This window comes from Phacochoerus africanus, chromosome 6, assembly GCF_016906955.1.
Source record: "Phacochoerus africanus isolate WHEZ1 chromosome 6, ROS_Pafr_v1, whole genome shotgun sequence".
NCBI classification, from domain to species: Eukaryota; Metazoa; Chordata; class Mammalia; order Artiodactyla; family Suidae; genus Phacochoerus; species Phacochoerus africanus.
In genome coordinates, this window is record NC_062549.1 from 130,454,443 (window position 1) to 130,476,569 (window position 22,127).

The 22,127-nt window shown below is 42.8% G+C and overlaps 1 protein-coding gene across 2 annotated transcripts in view; it reads left to right on the forward strand.

Annotated features, from left to right (window-relative positions):
- The window catches only part of COL24A1 (collagen type XXIV alpha 1 chain), a 321,301-nt gene that overhangs the window by 196,934 nt on the left and 102,240 nt on the right, over positions 1-22,127 (forward strand). For both annotated transcript variants that reach the window (XM_047785408.1, XM_047785409.1), the window contains exons 33-36: positions 3,360-3,413; positions 16,275-16,328; positions 20,726-20,779; positions 21,122-21,175. In XM_047785408.1, coding sequence (XP_047641364.1) covers positions 3,360-3,413; positions 16,275-16,328; positions 20,726-20,779; positions 21,122-21,175 — 216 coding nt within the window. The remainder of the gene's footprint in view (positions 1-3,359; positions 3,414-16,274; positions 16,329-20,725; positions 20,780-21,121; positions 21,176-22,127) is intronic.

Here is a 22,127-nt window from a genome sequence, read left to right on the forward strand (position 1 = left end):
TCGCCCTGCCTTGTCTCTGATGAGAGGGCCACACTTAACTTCATCATTATCCCCTTCAGAGAAGTGTCATTTTTCTCTGGCTACTTTCAAAATTCTCTGTCTTTGGCTTTTAGCAGTTTGGCTGCGATGTGCTCACATGATTTCCTGTGCATTTATCCAGATCGAGGTTCGCTGAGCTCTGTGTGTGTGTGTGTGTGTAAATTTGTGTTTTCACTAAACTTGGAAACTTTTCAGTGTTTTGTTTTTTCGAATAGTTTATTCCATATTATTTCCCCGCCCTTTTCCTTCTTATGTTCTAAGGAAATATATGTTAGTCATTTTGATTACCTTAGGTCCCTGGGGCCTACTCATTCCTATTTCAGTCTTTCTTTTTCCTGTTTTTCATTTTTTTTTTTTTGGATAATCTGAATCTGCCTTCATTAACTTGTTAAGCCCTTTTGATAAAATTGTATTTGTGATAGTGTATTTTTAATTTTTATTTGGATATATAATTTTTATTTGGATAAAGTTCTGTAAATTTTCCTTGTTTCCTTTTACAAATGATCTTTCTCTTTTGAGATTTCCTATTTGTTTATTCATCATGAGTATATTTTTATTTACATTACTGAGCATATTTACATTGGCTACTTTAAAATTGTTGTCTGATAACTCTAACATCTGTATAATCCTGAATTTGCTCCATTAATTGCCTCTTCTTATAAAGACGGGAAGTTTTTCCAGTCTAGTAATTTTGAGTAATGTCTTGAATATTTTGAATGATTCATTGTAGAGACTCTAAAGTCTGTTATATTTCTTTGAAGAATATTGCTTAAAAAAAAAAAAAAGTTAACAGGCAGTTAACCGGGCAAGTCAAGCTCCAGGTTTTCTCTCCTCTGTGGTGGGTGGGTGGCTGCTGAGATCTCCGTTCAGTTCCTTAGCCTTGTGCAGGCCTCTTGGGTCCCCCAGGCCTGTGTGTGCCTCAGATGTCAGCAAGAGACACAAGCAGAGTATACACTTGGAATTGGAAGCTCCCCCTCTCTGGCTCTTTCTTCCATCATGTTTGAGCAGTTGTGGTCATTCTAAATTCTACCCTCTTATTACTCATGCCACGAAGACTGAAGATCCTACTTTATTTTAACCATCCTGTGTGGTTATCCTCTGGATAAAAGCCACATACAAAAATCAGAAACCCACCTAGTGCCATTCCTTTCTTTCACCTGTAGGCTCTGCTACTCTAGTTTCTGCCCTTTTTGAGTCTTTGTCCAGTGCTTTCAAGTCTTTTAATATTTTGTCTTGGGTTTCTAGGTGTCTGTATATCGATTGGTTTGATAGGAGCTATTGGAAAATACTGCAAATCTTTATGAACTAAAAATACACCAGTGCTATTATTTCCCACTCTTAAGCAATGAAGCAGAATGCACACAGTCTCCACGCTCCTGCATGGACGGGCAGCGGTAGAGATCACGTGCTTGGCTGCCTTTGCTTATTTCACAAAGCGGGTTGCAGACGCGCTGGAGATGTTCATTGGAAACGGAAAGGCCCGGACGCTGGGCTTTCTCTCGGGAATCCGTAGACGGCAGCTTAGTACAGGGGAAGAGCGTGGATTGGAGTCAGCCTTGTTGGAAGTCAGGTGGGGGTTCATAATAGTTTACATATTTCTTTCCCTTTCTCTGAGCAGAGAATCATATGTAATTTAAACAGAGCATTGATTCTTATAACTCAGAAGACTGTATGTTGCTAGGAATTTTGAATGCCCTTGTTTTCAATTTAATACCATATTTGTCTTAGATTTTAATTTTATGACAAAATGTGATAATTGTCATGCACTGTAAAATTGCCAGACTCCCCAAGGTCAGTCATGTAGAAGAGGCAACTGCAAACGGACAAGGGCAGTATTGTATTTGTCGGGAGTGGTCGCCTGGTGTCTGGGACACAGTGCGTGCCCAGTCCGTCTCTGGGAGGATCGGAGAGGACCTGGAATTTGATCTCGTGTTTTACGCATCATTTTAAAGTACATCCGCAGACCTCAGACTCAGTTTCATGGCACTGTAGGTGGCACGGTGTGAGCAAGGGGGCAGTAAGAGACCTCGGCGTGGACCAGCGCGCTCATTTCTGGCATCGGGTTTCGGGACCCTCCCTTGTGTCTTGCCGGTTATAAGGGCATAAGTCATACTTATTCGTACACCACAAGGGTATTTAGGAAAACTTTCCAATACTGATATGAAAAGTAGGAAGAATCAAAATTTAGAATAATTCTGGTTGATAAATATTGGTCACTCTACGGGAGTGGGGATTAAATATAGAGAATACAGGTAGATATAAAGAACTCCTACAATTCAACAACAAAATAATAAACAACCCAATGCAAAAATGAGCAAAAGGACTCGAGTAAGCATTCCCCTAAAGACGATATACAAATGGCCAATAAATACGTGAAAAGATGCTCAGTATTACTGATCGTTAGGGAAATGCAAATCAAGACCACACTGAGCGATCAATTCCTACCCAGAATGACTTTTATGAAACACACACACACACACACACACACACACACACACACACCCCATACAGACAGAGAAAATAACCAGTGTTGGCAAGGATGTGGAGGATAGGAATCCTACGTGTGCTGGTAGGAATGCAAAACCGTGGGGCTGCTGGGAAAACAGTATGCCCAGGTCTTCAAACAGTGACACCCAGAATTACCACGTCATCCATCCAGTCCGCTCCTAGGTATGTACCCCAAAGAACAGAAGGCAGAGGTACAGATCCTTGTACGGCAGTGCGGAAAGGAGCATTAGTCACAACAGCCAAAAGGTAGAAAACCCCACGTGTCCATGGATGGACTAAACAAAATGTGGACTCCACATAGAACGGGGTATTACCCACCGTGAGAAGGAAGGAAGTCTTGACACATGTTGCAACACGGATGACTCTTGAAGACTTTGTGTTACACGAAGTAAAAAAGCCAGACACAGAAGGACAGACACTGTATGGTTCCACTTATACACGGTGCTTGAAGCCGTCAGATTCATAGAGACAGAAGTAGGAGCGTGGTTGTCAGAGGAACGAGGTGGGGCTCAGAGATTTTTAATGGGCACGGAGCTTCAGTGTGGGAAAATAGAAGGTTCTGAAAGTAGATGGCAGTGATGATAGCACCGCAGCGTGGATGTCCACAGTGACGCAGGGCTGCACACGTAAACACTGTCACGGTGGTGCACTGAGTGTGCTGCACCCGCAGAGTTTACCACAGGAGGACGAACGAAGAACAGAAGTAGACGGAAAATTAGATGGGAGGCTCTGAAGAAGAGCTAAGGTAGGGAAGCTGACTGAAGCATGGTCAAGCATTGCTTTTCCTTCCGGCTTCGCCCTTGTTTCTCCAGGGTGTGCATGGACCCCCCGGGAGTCCGGGAGACAGGGGACCTGCAGGAGAACCGGTAAGTTTTTCTTCGTATGTGTCCAGTTGTTTTTCTCGTGACGTATGTTACCTTTCTGTTACTACTGCTCTGTTGTGCTGTGGCGGGTATGTTTTTGAAAGCAGTGTTTATCATGGGTGCCTAATGGTAAGAATGAATATTTTGCTGTGAATATAATTTTGGTTGCCTTCCTGGTTTCATAAAGTCACATTTGGTCCTGTTTGTCTAGAACTCTTAAACTTCACATATTTCTATTTTCTTCACACATTTCTGTTTTCGAAAAGATAATTCTGTTTCATTGAATCTTAGAATTCTTTTTCTGATCAGCTTGCTATTCATATAATAACTATTACACTGCCCCCCACCCCACAACCACATATGTAAGGGCAACTCTATAAAAGAGATCATATAGAGAAGCCAATAGACCAAAATGTAGAAACTTGACAGAAATGCTATTAGGTCACTAATACAAGAACTTATGTCAGTTTCCTAAATGTGACTCCGTTGCAGAATTTCCATGGAAAACGAATTGTGAAAATGAAATTCCTTGCCGCACCTTCTTTCTCACAACACAGTCTTTGTTGCCTGTGCAGCCACTCTTCTGGCTGACGGTGTCGGATGTGCTGTGCAGTAACATGCTTCTGGGGTTTACACACTACTGAGTCGATCTGGTCAGCTGACACCAAAGTTGATAGGCGGCCTTTGCATAATTCACTTAGCTAGTAGGAAGTGGAAAATTCAAACAATCAGAGAGCTAACTGGGAGATATTTAGCCCAGCAGAAATGAATCCGACTAGTGTCCAAGAGGATGCGGGTTTGATACTGGCCTCGCTCAGGGGGTTAAGGATCTGGTGTTGCTCTGAGCTGTGGCGTAGGTTGCACGTGCGGCTTGGATTTGGCAGATCTGGCGTGGCTGTGGCGTAGGCGTAGGCAGCAGCTATAACTCCAGTTCAACCCTAGAAATTACAAAAGAGCTACTGTGTTCATTTCCTCCTTTACATAGTGAACCTCGGGTATAAACTTGCCAAACAATAAGGAAAGATTGGCCTATGCTTCTACTTTTTCTAAATATAAAATCCTAAGTATGGTGTTGATTTTATCAAACTAAGTTCTTCTGAGTTTTCTCCATTTTGTATCTCCTAACCTGCTCTCCCAATTCCAGTATTTATTTGATTAAAAATAATGCAAAGATCTAAGTGTCTTTTTCTTCCAAAAATGCTGTAGCTTCTTAAATCCAACAGTCCTCTTTCTTGAAATGGTGTCTGGCGTGTTGTATCTACGTAGTGCGCATCTGTTAAACTGCACTAACTGCAGGTGTACGCACTTCAGCCAGTACAATTAGATGAAGTGAAATGGAATTAAATTCATCTTGATAGAGAACACATTGAAGTCAAGATAAGTATGTGATCCGAGCTACAGCCACAGCAGAGACAATATCCTAGGCTGTATACAAGAAAAGATGTGTTGTTGTGCTGAATGACGAGGTGGCTTACTGGCTCTAAGTCTTGATGTTCAGCGAAGCTCCCTCTGGCGCAGTGGATTAATGATCTGGCTTATCCCTGTGGGGGCGCCATTTCTGTCCCTTGCCCAGCACAGAGGGTTAAGGATCCGGTGTGGCTGCAGCTATGGCTTAGTTTGCAGAGTTTGCAGCTCTGACTCGTGTTTGATCCCTGGCCCAGGAACTTCCGTATGCTGCAGGGGTAGCCAAAAGGGGGGGGGGGGGGGAATGGCATTCGAGTCACTGGGTCAGTGGGTGTGGTAAATAAAACATAAATCAATTAATAGTGGGTATAATGGGCTTTATTTCACATATTTGATCTGCCTAGCATGAGAGCTACCTGGACAAATCTGGGAGAATATGTAAGAAACTGTCCTTCTCTGGAGTTAGGGCAGCTTCCAGAGGAGGAGCACGAGCTATGATCTGAAGGACGGCAGATGCTTAAGCGTGTATGGGGAAAAGCCATTCCAGAGAGAAGTCGTGAACTGGGCAAAGGCCTCCACATTTATTGGAAGACCTACAAGGAGACCGGCGTGGCTGTGGCAGAGTCAGGTGGGAAGTGCAGGATGAGGAGGGGAGGGAGGCAGGGGACAAAAGAGGGCAGCTCGTGAGCCCTGTTCCCAAGGATTTGTATTTTCATCCTAAGACCCAAGGAATGTCATGGGAAGGGGTAGGGCTAGATTTATGGTTATGTTATCGTTTCATTAAGGTCACTCTCACCAAATTGGAAGGGACCAGTAACAGCTTTCTGTTCCAACAATCCAGATAAAAAGAGTAGAATGGCTTTGATTAGCAGAGAAAAGAATAGATATAAAATATTTAAAAGGCGATGAAATGAATAGGAGATAGATATGCTGTGTGAGGTATGATTCCTAAGGTTGCGGCTTGAAGAACTAGTGAGATAATTATATCACTCACTGGAGCTGAGAATACCAACAGAAGTTTAGCTTTGAGAATGGAAGATTATAAGTCAGTTTAGCTATGTTAAATTTGAGGTGCCTGTGAGAAAGGTGAAGATTGCAGTTAGATGTGGAGCTCACAGTGGGATTATATCCTGAAATTTAAAATATCAGAATCATTGGTCTAGGGAGAGAGTATAGGAATGAAGGGAAAAAAAGGAATCTAAGGCTGCACTTTGAAGCAATTCCACACGTAATAAATGTTGGTAGAAGAGGATGAAACTGCAGAGAAGATGAAAAGAGGCGAGAGGAAAACCAGATAACGTCACTTAGGAGTTCATCCCTAACCAGAGCCGATGTTAAAATCTTCATGGTAAATCTAGACCACCCCGGAAGTGTAGTTAATATGCTAAAATTAGACAGAAAATAGAATCAAGTGAAAGTCTTAATTTTAGAAAGAATGGGGTAAAAAAAAGATAAAGAAAAAGAGAGGAAGAAAGATAGGTAACAAATAGAAAACTAGTAAATGCACTAGGCATGAACCCAGCTTCGTCAGTAAGCACTTAGATGTTGATATTCTCGGTGTGCTGTTGAGAAACAGAGGCGGAGGAGAAAGAAAAGCAGGGCCTAACTGTGTGTTGTCTTCACGGAGCCCATTGTCAATGCAAAGACAGGGATATCAGGGAGTTCCCATTAGGCCACAGCAGAAACAAATCCAACTTGTATCCATGAGGATGAGGGTTTGATCCCTGGCCTCACTCAGTGGGTCGGGGATCCAGGGTGGCCATGCGCTGTGGTATAGCCTGGCAGCTACAGCTCGATTCCGCCCTTAGCCTGGGAACTTCCGTATGCTGCAGGTGTAGCCCTAAAAACAAACAAAACCCCACACACACACACACACACACACACACACACGCACACACGCATGCACACAAAAACCCATAGATATATTCAAAGTAAAAGGATAGACAGAATGAACAATTAACACTAACCAAAGAAAAGCTGGAATCGTTATATTTCAGACAAAATCAACTTCAGATCAAGGATAGTTTTCAGGGATAAAGAGGGATATTACATAGTGATAAAGGTGTCAATTCTCTCCTGCTTATTAGAAGGGAAGCTCCCACAATGATGGGATGGATTTGTATAGTTAACGTCAGGCTATGGCTATTTAAATTTAAAGACTCCCCTTTGTTGGGAAAAATTAAATCATACGAAAAGTGATCAGCCTAGCCTCCTAACATTAGGAAATTCAGCTGGGCACTTTTTGAACAATGCCTACATGTTATTCCCTTTATAAACAGCGGCTGGTATGGAACAGACTGGGTCAGACGACCGGAGATTCACTGGGTTTTGCCCAAGGGAATTCAGTACTAATTTATGGCCTTGACTTCCACCAGGGTGGATAGGAAGATGTGCTCCAGGACTCCCTTGGTCCCAAGGCCATGTGCGTGTAACGATCTGAAGATGACCCCAACCAGTCTGCCATTGGTATGAGCCCAATGGGTCAAGAGATATGTGTTCAGCTAGTATGATAACTTACCAGCCTTTTTTATACTTTCGATAGGATTGGAATGTGTGTCAGTCATATCAAAGCCTTAACGAAATTTACTTGCAGATTTAAATGATAGTAACCAGACTATTAGGATACTGAATTCTGAGGTCTATATGCTGCTTTACGTGGCCCACTTCCTAGTCTTGATGACATTTTCAGAAACTGGTTTGGTGTGAGATGCACTTGGCTTAAATATTTTCTTATAACCCAATGTTATTAGCTGTATTCTTTGCATTTTGCCTGTTTTATGAGGTTATTGTTTCTTGCATTATCAAATGTGTAACTGAGCCTCCCACAAAATAATGATGACTAGGAAATTTGAAACAGTTACCTGTCTTTACCAGATCAGTGATTGTAACAGAGTAACTCTAGATATGGAAAGATGCAACAAGAGGGAATATTTTCCTGGACCATAAGAGACTGGTAAAACAGGCGGTCCAGAGACTTTTAGCTGCTGTTCATAAGGCCTAGTCCAGTAAATGTGCATTGAGTGGCCTACCAGTGAAACGTCTGCCAGACCTGGGAGTGAGCATTCCTAGCACTGTGGGACAAAACGGTCATGAAACGTCTCCCAAAACTGTGGTCCAATTTGCGACCATGGAGGAGTCCTGCGAACGGAAGTCTAGCCCTTGCCGTCAGCCTCTGCATGGAGTAAACCATGAGCCACTGCAGCTGCAAACCCGCAGCCCCCCGAGTGGAGCTCAGGGTGAAGACCAGGAGTGAGGCCCTCTGTGCCCTGGGGAAACTAGAACAGCCTTCAGATTGTCAGATATCATCAGGAGAAGATTTCATGTGCCTGGTTCTTGCATCTCCTCATGTCTAGAAAAACGCTAAAATCCTTCGTGATGCTGCTGCTCCTTGTGACTGAAGAAACTTTCAGGAGACCAGCAGCAGCTTCTGTAAAATGCCTGTGTGCTGCATGCACTCCTCACCTTTATCACATCCTGATGTCCCCCTTTTCCTCCGTGGGAGGTATTTCAGCCCTTCCGTGGTTAAGGATGGAGACTGTCACGGTCATGTGTAAATGCGCCCACCTCCCCGGGTGAGAGCCAGTGAGTCCTGCAAGCCATGCAGACTCAGGATACTGGCCCAGACAGTGGGTAGGCACATCAAAGGAATGATTTATGGGAGCCCAGGACTCTTTTGTTCCTGCTTGCTGCTCCCCCCCCTTTTTTTTTTGCAAAAACTCCTGTATATTCTAGTTCCTCCCTCACCACCTCTGAGCTGTTCCTCAGGCTGAGTAACTGTCTCCCAGGCTTAACTCCTAATTTCACGTTAAGTAAAACTTAATTCTAAACTTTCAAAAAAAAAGTATCAATTCTCCAAGAAGACATACTAATGCTTAATATATGCACCGAACAACAGAGCATCAAAGTAAGTGGGACAAAAACTGACAGAACTCCAAGGACGAGGAGACGAGTTTGCTGTTTCAGCTGGAGACTTCAGCACTCATCCGTCAGTAACGAGAGATCTAGAAAGCACATAATCAGTAAGATTATAAATGAACTGAACATCACCGTCAGGAAGCTGGATCTAATTGACATTTATAGACTCCTTATTCCAGTGACAACAGAATACTCATTCTTCTCAAGCTCACCTGGGATATTCCCAAGAAAAACTACGTTCTGGGTCATAAAACACGCTTTAACAAACTTCAAGCAAGAGATATCGTACAAAATATGCTCTCAGTCCATAAAGAAATTAAACTAGAAATCTGTAAGAGAAACATAACTGGAAAATCTCAAAATATTTAGAGATTAAGCAACATAGTTCTGAATAACACTGGATCAAAGAGGGATTCTCCAGAGAAATTTTAAGAATATCTTGAACTAAATGAAAATGGAAATACAGCTTATCAAACTTTGTGGGATCCAGTGAAAGCAGTGCTTAGAAGGAAATTTATAGTATTGAATGCATATATACCAGAAAAGAAGAAAGCTCTAAAATCAGTAATCTAAGCTCCCACCTTAGGAAACCAGAAAAAGAAGAGAAAACCAAAAACAAAATGAGAAGAAAAAAATAAATGATAAAAAATCAGCATAAGTCATTTAAATTAAAAATACAGAAACAATAGAGAAAAATCAATGACACAAAAAACTTACTCTTTAGGAAGATGAATAAAATTGGTCAAACCCTAGCCAGGCTCACCAAGAAAAAAAAGAGAAGACACAAATTAACTGGTATTATGAATGAAAGAGGGAGCTTTCGCTACTAATCCCATGGACATTAAAAAGTAATGAAAGAATACTGTGAATAACTCTGTGCTCACAAATGTGATAACCTAAATGAAGTGGACTGGTTTCTTGAAAGACATGATCTACTACAACTCACACAAGGAAAAATTTATAATCCTACTAGACCTATATTGATGAAAGAGATTGAGTTAATAATTAATAACCCTCTGAAAGAGAAAGCACTGGGCCCAGATGGTCTTAGTGGTGAATTCTATGAAAGATTTAAGGAACAAAGTGATACCCATTTTCTAGTCTATTCCAGAAAATAGAAGAAACACTTCCTAACTCATTCTGTGAGGCCAGTGTTACCCAATACCAAAACCAGACAAAGCTATTACAAGAAAACTACAGGCCAGTATCTCTCATGAACATGTATTCCAGTATCTTCAAAAAATACTGACAAATTGAATCCACTAATATGTACAAATAATTGAATGTCATAACCAACTAATATTTACCCCAGGTATGTGAGGCTGGTCCAACTTTCAAAAATCAATGAATGTAATCCATTACCTCAACAGACTGAAAAAGAAACTATGTAAAGTAGATGCAGAGAAATAGTTTGACCAAATCCAATATCCATCCATGATCAATAAGCAAACTCTTATCAAACTAGGAATAAAAGAGAACTTCCTCAGCTTCATGAAGAATGTATTTTTAAAACCTTAGCACTAACATAATACTTAATGGTGAAAAGCTAAGTGGCTTCCCCCTAAGAAGAGAGAAACAAAGATGTCCCTTCTCTTTAAAACTCTTTCAGCATTGGCTGAAAGTCCTAACTAATGCCATAAGACAAGAAAAAGAAATGACTGGGAAAAAAAGCTATAAAATTGTCTTTGTTTGCAGACGACGTGCTTGTCTGTGAAGAAAACCTCAAAGAACTCACAACAACAGCAGCAACAACAAAACAACAGCAATTACCTGTTGCTTTCCTATATACCAACAATAAGCAATTGGAATCTGAAATTTAAGACACGGTACCATCGGAGCTCCCTGGTGGCCTGGTGTGTTAAGGATCTGGTGCTGTCACTGTTGTGGCATGGATGCAGTTCCTGGCCTGGGAATTTCTGCATGCTGTGGGTGTGACAAAACAAAAGAAACACATTAGCATTAAAAAAGAAAGAGGCATAAATCTAAGATATATATATAAGATCTATATGAGGAAAATGGCAAAACTCTAATCAAAGACGACCTAAATAAATGGAGAGACATTCCATGTTTATGGACAGGAAGACAATATTTTTAGGATGTCAGTTCCTCACAACTTGATGTATAGATTTAATGCAATTCCAGTCAGAATCCTAGCGAGTTACTTTGTATGTTGACAACAGATACCAAGTTCATGTGGAAAAGCAAGAAAACAAGACTAGCCAGGCAGATATTGAAGGGTGAAGTCAGAGGACTGCCCTACCAGACTGAAGATGTCTGATGAAGCAGCAGCAATCAAGACGTAGTATTGACCTAAGAATAGATGCACGGGGAAGCTCCGAAGGAGAACTCCACGGTATAGTCAACTGATCTTTGACAAAGGCGCAAAGGCAATTCAGTGGATCGTCTCTTTAACAAATGCTAGAACAGCTGGCAAAAAAAATGGATTTAGACAAAACTTTTACATTTTTAACAAAAATTAACGCAAAGTGAATCTTCTATCTAAACGTAAATGCGTAACTGTGAAATTCCTAGAAGATAACAGAGGAGAAATTTTTAATGACTGGATTTGGCAGTGAGTTTTCAGATACAGCAACAAAAGCATGATCCGTGAATGAAAATTTTGGTAGGTTGGACTTCATTAAAATTTTAAAAAAAAACTTCAACTCTGTGACATGTTCAGAGAATGTGAGAAAATATTATCAAAAACGTGGGGAGAAAATATTAGCAAAAACGCATGTCTGTTGAAGGACTTGTGTACAAAATATAGAAAGAACTCTTAAAATTAACAATAAGAAAACAAACAGTCCAGTTTAAAAATGGCTGAAAGATTTGCACAAACGCCACGCTATTGAAGACATACAGAGGGCAAGGAAACATATTAAGATATGCTCAACATCATATGTCATTAGAGAATTGCAAAGTAAAACAAATGACAGTCCATGGCACGCCCGTAAGAGAGGCTAACATCCCAAACACCAACAGTACAAAGGCTAACAGGTACGGAGGGGTGGACGTTCTCGTTCGTTGCTGGTGGAAAGCAACTTTAGACCCCACGTGGGCAGGCTCTCCCAAAGCTAAACGTACTCTTGGCACATGATGCAGCATCAGCCCCTTGCTGTCTGCTGAAGTGAGTGTGAACAGTATGTCCGTACAGAGCCTACGCGTGAATGCTGATGGCCGCTTTATTCGTAGCTGCTAGAAATCAGAAGCAAGCAATAATGTCTTTCAAAAGGTAAGTGGATCCACAAACTGGCTCATCCATACGGTGGAATATTATTCAGCAATAGAGACGAAGGCGCTATTAGGCCACAAAAAGACACAGAGGAGCCTTTAAACACCTCCTACTAAGTGAGAAGAAGCCCATCTGAAATGTCTACATACCACTGACTCCAACTCCATGATATTCGGGAAAAGACAGAACTACAGAGCGAGCGAAGAAGAGCAGCGGTTGCCAGGGGCTGGGGAACGGGGACAAGGGATGAATCAGTGAAGGACCGGAGCGTTTTAGGGCAGTGAAAGTATTTTGTGTGATAGGTAAAAGTAAATACAGGATCTTACGTATTTCTCAGAACCCAGGACTGTGTAACACAGAGGGAGCCCTGGGTAAACGATGGGCTTTAGTTAGCAGTCAAGGGTCGGTACCGGTTCATCAGCTGTAAATGTGTACCACACCAGTGCAGGATGTTAATACGGGGGAAACGGGGAGTGTGGGGAAAGTCTCCGTACTTGCTCAGTTTTTCTGTCAATCTAAAACTTCTGTAAGAAATAAAGTCTGTTAACTAAAATATAACTAAATTATTACAGTAAGGCCAGCATACTTCTGTAACACGGAGCTGTGTCTTCGTGTGTCCGCATTCAGCCTACTGGGAAATGCTGAAACACTGATGCTAGCGTGGGAACCACAAGATCAGATCACCAACTGGCCCTGGGTTCTCTAACATTATTTTAGGAGTGTTAGCTAGTATAGTGGGATATGATACAAATGATCACATAAGGAAATGAAAGCATTGTTATTTAGAGAAAAAAATAAATAAAACCAAAGACTTAATTCTATTTTTTCAACTGCTGAATGAAATATAACGGCAAGCTATATAACAAACAGTTTTTTTAAAAAAAAGTCCGTTTCCTCTATGTAAGTAATAACAAAAAATATAACAGGAGAAAGATCTTACTCAAAATAGAAACAAAACCAAATAAATAATTCAGAATAACATTAATGAAAATTAGATGAGACACGTGAAGAAAATTTCAAAAATGTCTATGTCAGACATAGAAACTGGCAAGTAGAAAGGCAAATTATTATCTAAACAGAAGACTGGTTCTCCCAAAGGCAGGTTCTCCCAAAGCTAAACATACTCTTGGCACATGATGCAGCATCATGCCCCTTTTTAGATTAATGTATTAGATTTAATCTAATCCCATTCAAAATTCCCCTTATAAATTGGGTATGGGATTTAATTTTTGCAAGGATGACTTATAAAAATGAGCAGGCTAAATACCTTACCACTTTAAGAAGAGAAGGACTAGTGCTGCTTAATTTTCAGAGAAATAATATAGAATAATTATATCCTGTAGCATTGATCCAAGTCTAGACATACGGATGTGTTGAACAAAAAAAGATAGCTTTTCCATAACCGAGTGTATAAAATAATTTAATATTGCTGGGGACAGTATTACGTATCAGCAGGGAAGACACAAATTTTAAATGATGCGGGAACAACTGGCTGACCCTTTCACATACGTCCGACAGATACCTGTCGAGAGCTCACCGCATATTAAGGACTCGCCGGATGCTGAAGGGCTTGTTATTAAGCCATGAAGCACATACAGTTGGGAGAGGTACGGGCAATACGGTAACAAATCACTTCAACATATCAGGGTAAAGGCTGGAATGGAGACTAGTTTTCGGTCCTCAGTAAGCACAAAGGAGATACACTCAGCCCAACCTGGGTTTCCCAGAAGACTTCATCGAGGAAGCGACACTGGGTCTGCACCTCGGCTGAGTCAGAGTAGCCAGGTGAAGAGGGCAGGCTAGCACTCCTCCGAGCGGGGCAGCACCAGGAAGGCACAGAACCGACAAGCAGCCTGGTATCTTCGAGGAACCTCTAGTCAGGTGCATTCACGACAGCATGAAGGGAGAGGTGGGAAGTGCTGCTGTTTGGTTAAAAGGGTTTGTTTTCCTCGCGCTGTACCTGAAAACAATGATTATTCGTTACACACCTCAGCATTCATAGCATATCTATTCAGGTAAATATTTTAAAACCAGAAGTAATAAAAGAGTAGATGGAACCATGATGAATGGGAGTAAATGTTTTAAACTTAAGCATGATGGGAAAAGTCATAAAAGCCTGACAGACATAACTTCATACAAATTTTAAACTTCTCTGTCCCATTTTTTTTTAATGCTGAAAAATGTAAAGAGGTACACTAAATATTAAATGGGTTAAATGTTTTTTTGGGGCCACTGTTACTTTTATGTATTTCCCGATATTCTACAGTAATCATATTAATGGAGCAAAAGTTATCTTTAATATTATATTTTAAAAATAAAATTACAAGCCACAGACTGGATGGATCTTAACAGTAAAATAGGACAGAAAAAGTTCATGTCTGTAATACGTGAAGAACTCGACTGTTTTTAAAAAATGACTCCCAAAATCCACGGGCAAAGCACTTGATCAAGCAACATGTAGGATATTACAGACAGCAGATGAACCAGAGACGGAAGCTGTATCCAGCCTCACTAGTAGTCAAACGTGACACATTTTAAGACGTCAGATCATCCGTCAAATTAACGAAGAATTTAAAAAATAGCCTGTGCTGGCATGAATTCAATGAAATAGGTTCTGATGTTATACATTGCTTGTGGAATGTTTAACTATTAAAGCCTTTTTGGAAATTGACCTGACTTTATGACCAAATAACGCATTTCGGACTGTGTTCCAGGGCCGGGTCGCAGAAAACACACGAGACTTCTGCACAAAGACGTTTCTTTCAGTGTATTTATAACAGGGTAAATCTGAAGGTCATCTCTGCATTTTCGAATATTACGCATAGTGTTCAAAAGCCGTAACTGAAGTGCGCTGGTGACCCCTTAGTCCCTTTAATGGCTGTGCTGTTGGGTGTGAACAACGCATGTGACACCTGCACCCCTTATAATTCTGTCTCTCAGACATTTATCTCAGCTGTTTGGCAGTTTCATTTCACGCACAGACCTTAATATTCACTTGCAGGTCTAACATACGTACAAGAAATCCTGTAGAGCGATTTTACTGTAAAGAATAAAAAACCACGCAACTGCCCAGCATTAAGGAAACGGTCGAGTGCTGGTACTGTGACTGTTGGATGGAACATAAGCTTCTGCAGCTGTTGAGCAGTTGGGCTGTGAAATACTCACAGTCCCATAGCGAAATACTTACACTTAGAAGAGACTCTTCAACATAAAGCGGATGTAAAGTTATTTATAAGTGTGCTCCCACAGCTAAGAGCAACCTGCAGGCGCGTTTACAGTGGTATCGCCGTATGGTAGGATGTACTTAATCTGGGGCGGGTGGGGTTTTTTGGTACTTTCCATACTTTTCAACTGTTTAAAAATGAACGTCTGTAACAACTCACAGTTTTTCTCCCCATTCATACATTTTTAAAAGTGAGGGGCTCACAAAACTGTGATGGAGTGTAATCTCATAGAATTATAAGTATCTTGTTATTTTCTGAATCTAAAAACAACACCTGTTTGTACTGTCTTTTGAGAAAGACCAGAAAGCACGAACAGCCTCTTTGGAGGGCTGGGCAAACGGCACTAAATTGTAGTGGCTGCATAAAAGCTAATCCATCTAAAATAATTCTAGGCAGTTAAAAACTTCACACACAGAGATCCTTTAGGTTTAGCAAGTGATGCTGAGGCGGTAAGCTCATTATCCGGTGTTCGTTTACTTACAATCCTACTTTTCAGCGTGACCGGGAAAAGGCCTCCGTAAGGGTCCCCTGTGCATCTTGCTGCAGCTTCGTGACCATCCCGAGTGGCCCCTGTCATATCTGTTTGTGTAAAACAGAGCAATTGTTCAGCTGGATTCACTGCTTGATAAAGGATGACATCAGGCAAACTCTAGCATATTTTTATTTCATTAGAGACCATATGTTTGCTGCTTCAAAAATGCTGTTTTGTTTGTTATGTATTTTTCAGGAATGTTAAGCAAGTATGTAATTGTACTTATTTAATAAGATAACTTTGAAAGCCCTTAGCACAATATTTTGTAATTGTTAGGTGCTCAATGTTTATTGAATAAATGAATGAGTTAGGGATTGAACGAATGAAGGCACTGCCCTTCCTTTCCCTTCTTTTTCTTTTGAATCCAAACAAAACTTACTAGTATTAACAAAAAAGGTGAGTCAACTAAAGATTTAGTTTTGTTTATATAAAAAGTAAAGTAATACATTGATAAATGTATTATATATTATATTACATATGAGATACTTATATGCATATGTCAGTTGCAACATGGAGTAAATTTTAATTCTTAGACCTTAAATTGTGTTTTAACACAGGGCCCTCGAGGACTGCAAGGTGATGCGGGACCACCTGGAGAGGCGGGTGCTGAGGTAGTCTTTCTTGTGGCTCTTTCTTGTTAGTTCATCAACACTCACTGCTTTTTCTAGGACTCCTCTAAGGTAAAGTTGATATACTAGATCTATATTTTGAAGAGTAACTTTATAGTGTTTCGTATTCAGAAAATAAAACCTAAGTCTCCATTAAAAGCAGGTTTGAATGTTGTACGAACCTAATTTAATGCAAAGTTCTCTTAACAGTTTGTTTAAATGACAGAACAAAAAGTGAATAAAACTTGCCCTTCACTGATTTGACTTTGACAGCCATTCCCTTCGTTGTAGAAGAGCATCGGAAAATGACTCTTATTGAGGGTGTATGTTAGAATAATAAACCGTATTTGTTGTAATTATAAAACCCAATTACTTCATTGCTTTTGTCTGTTAACTTGAGCCTCAGAAAGTCACAGTCTCCTGTCCTTTGGCTTCTGTGAAACTCCCCTCTCGTGATTCTGCTCTGTCCCTTCTAATTGGACTTCTTGGTCCCGGTGTGACCCCATCCGTGCTCTGCCTTAGCCCCCAGTCATATTCTCACAGCGACTTCAGTTACCAGCAGGACTCTGGTAGCTCTGGCTCAGGCCTCTCTCCAGTTCCAGGTGCTGAGTTCCTGTCGTCTTTTATGTACGTTCCTAGATATCCTACAAGCATCTCAGATTCACAATATCTGAACCAAATCCATCCCTTTCCCCCGTTCTTCCTCTTTTTGTTCTGATCTCACTGAAAGATACCCATGATGGCCAGTAACCCCAACCCGAGCGTCCCTCTCGACTCCTCTTCCTCCTTCGTCCTGTCCAGTCAGCCGTCTTTGCCCTTTGAGAAAACTCCCACCAGTGTCTCAACTCTGCCTTTTTTCTTCACGCGTTGCTGCCGGTGCTCCGGCCATCGGCTCTTGCTCCGTGTCTCCTCCAGCTGCCGTTCCTCCTTAGCTTTTGTTGCCATGTCATCGCTGTCCTTGAAGGTTTCGAGTGACTCTCATAGCCTTTCATAAAATGCCAGCTTTTACATTAGTGTTTCACGTTCCAACCTCTGCAGACCTGTTCAATCACCCTGCAGTAAAAATTCTCCTCCCTCCGTGTGCTCCAGGTCTGTTGACCTGCTTGAAATTCCGTGTTTTCTTGCTGTGCACCGTGTCCCCTGGGAACACAAGGATGGCTGACATAGAACCCCTTCCTCCTCTAGCAGTTTCTAATCTACTCCAGAAAATAATCCTACAAAGGATCATTTTATTTCCATCAGTTAGACCCAGGGATGGTATTCACAGGGCATTATAAGGAGAAAGCAGTGGGTACCAACCTTACCTGGATAAGGAGGAAAAGACCTGTCTGTGTGAAGCTGGGGGGAGGGTCTCGAGTTTTCAGGAATGAGTAGGGGCAGCCACGTGAAAAGAGGGAAGCGGATAAGACAATTCCAGGACGAGGGACCATATGAGTAGCAACATACAGACACGAGGCACGTAGATTCTTTGATGCTTGGAGTCAAAACCAGACTGATAATAGATGAAATTCAAGAGGAATGGTTAGATCAGAGGAAAACTCTTGTAGACTGTTACGAAGCTTTAACTTTTTCTCTAACGGCCTATAGGCAGTCATTGCGAGGCAGACACAGGGCAGTGGTTAAGTCAGATTTGTATATTCAGAAGGTCACTTTGGCAGCCTCATGGGGACGTAGCTGAGAAGGCAGAGTGCAGGCATGTATGCCTTCGCCAGGCAAGGAACGGTGGAGTCCGAGCCGAGAGGTCGGGGCAGTAAGCAGGGTGGACTCGAGAGGTGCTTGTGGCGTAAACTGTCCGAGCCTGTGTACTGGGGGGATGTGGGAAGCAAAGGGGAAGGAGAGGCCAGCGGGTGTTTCCGGATTTCCAGCTACAGCAGCGTGGATGCCGACACCCTTCCTGAGCCCAGAGAGGAAGGATGTTACTGAGATTAAGGCCATAAGGTGAATGGCTAACAGGTGGCAGACCTTGGCTTTGGATCCACACCGGATTCAACAGCCAGTGCTGCTGACCTTTGCTGCGCCGCGTGCTCTGGGCCGAGAGGCAGCTGAGAGAAGCCCCACCTCGTAACCTGAAAGTTTTCTGAACAGAGTAGGAGGCAAGACTCCTGTTGTGATGTGGAGGAGTTGAGCTGATCCGTTGAGGAGGTTCTGCTGGTTTAGGCCAGGAGCCGAGGGCAGCGGGGAGGGGACGCGACCAAGGACGTCGCCAAAGCAGATGTCGCGCCTCCCGAAAGTCGGGCTGAAGTGGGAGCCGGATTCGCGTCACATTCCTGGCGGTGCTGTTAGTGAGAGGCGACGATCGCAGAGGCCTTTCTGGGCGTCTCGCCGGGTCTTTGGGCTCCCCCGTGCCCTGGGAGGTGCGTGCCCTTCTCATCCGCACTCTGCTGGTGAGGCAGCCGAGGCCGGGCCTGGCTGAGGAGCTTGGTCCGGAGCACGGAGGGCGGTGGTGGCAGGGCCCCGAGAAGTCCAGGCGGCGTGTCCCTCTGCAGCCCTCCTCTTAGTCACTGGGCCTCTCGGCGGGCAGCGACGCCCTCTGCACGGGTGTGCCGTTTCCCAGTGATGGTCGACTGGGCGTCGACACGGAGAAGGCGGTTGAAAGCGCCGATCCGGACGGCCGGAGGGGAGACGTGCCTCGGGGATCAGAGGATGAGCTCTTGGATGTGTCCTAAGAATCAGGGAAGCCCAGGGGAGCTCACAGGTCGGGGGAGACGGGGGCCAGACGAGGTCTCAGGGCGAAAGGCAGTTTTGACGCGAAGCAGTCCCGAGAGAGAGTTTTAGTCTTAGGATGTTCAAGTCTGTACTTTGCGGGGCAGAGCGGAGACCCAGGCAGTCTCGCCTCCTAGTGCTTCGTCGTCGTGCTGGACCACACCGCCTCTGTGACAGCAGAGGCGCGAAGGTAACCGCAGAAATTTGTAAGTAATGTAACCATTAAATAGTTGGTGACATAATGGTAAAAATGGACGGAGTATAGGAAACGCAAACTTTAGCATGACAGTACATCAAGCAGGAAAGGTAGATTTCTTGGTTACGGAAATAACCATTAGGAGAACGAAAATCAAAACGTATTTCATAAAGCAGTTACCTCTGAGGAGCGGGGCTGGGGCTTTTCAGTATAAGTCTCTCTGTGCTGCTGTGCATGAATAGCTTTCATTTTGAAAAAAAGCCACGTGAATATATGTTGTGAAAGTTACGTCAAAACGGAAAACTGAACTTCTCATTTAAAATACTATAACGCCATAATCTTCCTTAATAAAGGAAAATTATCACCCATAGAGCAGAACTACTGAGGAATCCCTGAAAGACATAGGATGCAAACAGGAAACTTTAGATCAAGTGGGATTGTAGGTTAATGCTTTAAACTATCCCTGTACTCCAAAACGGGATTATGCAGTGCAGAGGAACGGGTTTATAACTGTGTATGTGAGTGCAGATACACTACACACATACACGCATACTCACGGTGAGAGGAGAGAGAGGAAGGGAGAGGCATGCGTAGTATGCTCACATCTCTAGGAGGGAAAAGAAAAACCAACATGCAACAGCAATTATAGGAGCTCCAGCCTTATAAATAGCCAGAGCTTGCAAGAAGTGATGTGTTTTCAAGATGAAGAGAACCAAGAACTTACCATCTGGACTCACCCATGAAAGAGGGGCAAATCTCTTAAAATTTGCATCTTCTTTATGTGATAGATTTTATAAAACTAATAAAGAAAATAGAATTTGTTCAGGAAGCATATTCCAGAAGGATCATCAAAAATGGGTAGGAAGAAGCAGAAATAAAAGCCACAGAGAATGGGCGTTCCCGTTGTGGCGCAGTGGAAACGAATCTGACCAGGAACCATGATTCGGGTTCCATCCCTGGCCTCACTCAGTGGGTTAAGGATCCGGCGTTGCCGTGAGCTGTAGTGTAAGTCGCAGAAGCGGCTCGGATCCCGCGTTGCTGTGCCTCTGGTGCAGGCCGGTGGCTACAGCTCCAATTAGACCCCTAGCCTGGGAACCTCCATATGCCGCAGGTGCGGCCCTAGAAAAGACAGAAGGACAAAAAAAGAAACAAAAGAAAAACCCCAGAGAAGAGTAGGAGCAGGAGGGTGTAAATGAGAAGAGCGAACAGGAAGTAGTTTGTCCTTGACCCGGATTAAAGGGCGAGCGGAAGGATTAGAAGGAACTGATCCAAAAAGCCCTGATTTCTGGTGACGTTGCTTTGGCATTAGAACTATTCCAAGGCCCTGGAAGTTACCTGGTCGTATGCCCTGAAGGTTAAAAAGGGGCAGCGGAAATCTTTTCCTGGACGTAGATTTCCCACCCTCGGGTTGAAGAGTACTTCCATCTTCTCGAGAGGTCGCGGTTGCCTTGCTGCGGGCGAAGGAGTTGGTGCAAACACCGCGTCCAATCATCTCTTCTAGGGACCTTCCGGCGTGGACGGAGAAGCCGGTGTGCAGGGCGATCCGGGTGCAAAGGTAACGTCCTAAACAGGAACGGCCTCAACTCATGGACTGCCCCGTGTTTGCCGTGTTTTAGCAAATACCCGGCGTCTAGGAAGCAGGTGAAGGACAGCGGATAAAAACTCTTAGATGAGTCAGAAAAAGTACTGTTTGTGTAAATACAGACATATGTATGTATATACACACACATATATGGAGCGAATAAAAATGGAAAAGCAAAATATTATAAATAAAAATCTGAAGAAAAGTGAAAAAAAAATAGTGTTTTGGAATCCCTATCTTCACGATAAACCCTCCTAACTATTGAAGACGTAGTTTTGGCAGAAAAGAGTTTGATCTTTCCCTTTGTTTCTTCAGGGAGATGCTGGACCTGCAGGCGGTGTTGGAGTTTCTGGGGAGCCAGGGTTACGGGTACGTGCCTGCTGGAGACGTGTGAATGCTCTGGCCACCTGGTTTAGAGACTCCAAACCCAGCCCACACTTCAAAGATTGCATAATAAACTTTTCTGGTGCATTATGGAAAACGTTTATTTTTATTTCATGATTTCTCGAAAGCTGCATGCTAAACCCTGTTCACCCTGTAATTTAGTAGCATTGAGAGCCCTAACTTGTACATCCTTTTCTCATAATCAAGTGTACTCTGCAGAATCCTTGCCAAGTGTGTGGCGTTACTGCGACTGTCACTAATGTTAGTATGACGAGGAAATTCGCAAATACTAGCGATCATGTCTCCTGATCGTTCCTGACCTAACAAGGCAGATAAAACATTGAAGCCTATTCTGTGTTTAGGAAAATAGCTGAAAACTAGAGTCATGCAAAGTTAACAAGATTCAAGGAAATAACTGTAGACAGTTGTAATGAGATAGCTTACAAAATTTATTCTCGTGTAGGCAGTGGTTGATTTAAGCTGCGGTAAGTTTTTTCCCCAAGATAATTTTAAGACATTTGTTTACTAAAATGCAAACTTGGGAGATATATTTTGCATCTGATTTCTTTCTTGTTCGTTTTCCCTTTTTTTTTTCAGAGGAGAAGGCAGTCTGAGGTCAGGGCAATGGAAGTGTCAGTGGTGGGGCAGTGGGGCAGCTGTGAAGATGCCCTGATAACGTACCTGTAAATGGGTCCAGGGCAGGAGAGCCAGGACTTCGTTAATAGCTTCATAGCACGTGGCTCTCTCACTTCTGCCAGCTCTGCATCTGGAAGACACCCCGGGCTGGAGAGCGGCCTCTCGCTGTGAGGGAGAATGCGTGACTGCGTTCAGCTGGGTCCATCCATGTGCACTGGGAATGGCAAAGATACCGTAATCTTAGCAGATTCGGTGTTTAAAGCTTTGAACTGAGGAACATTAGGTATAGCTGTATACATTT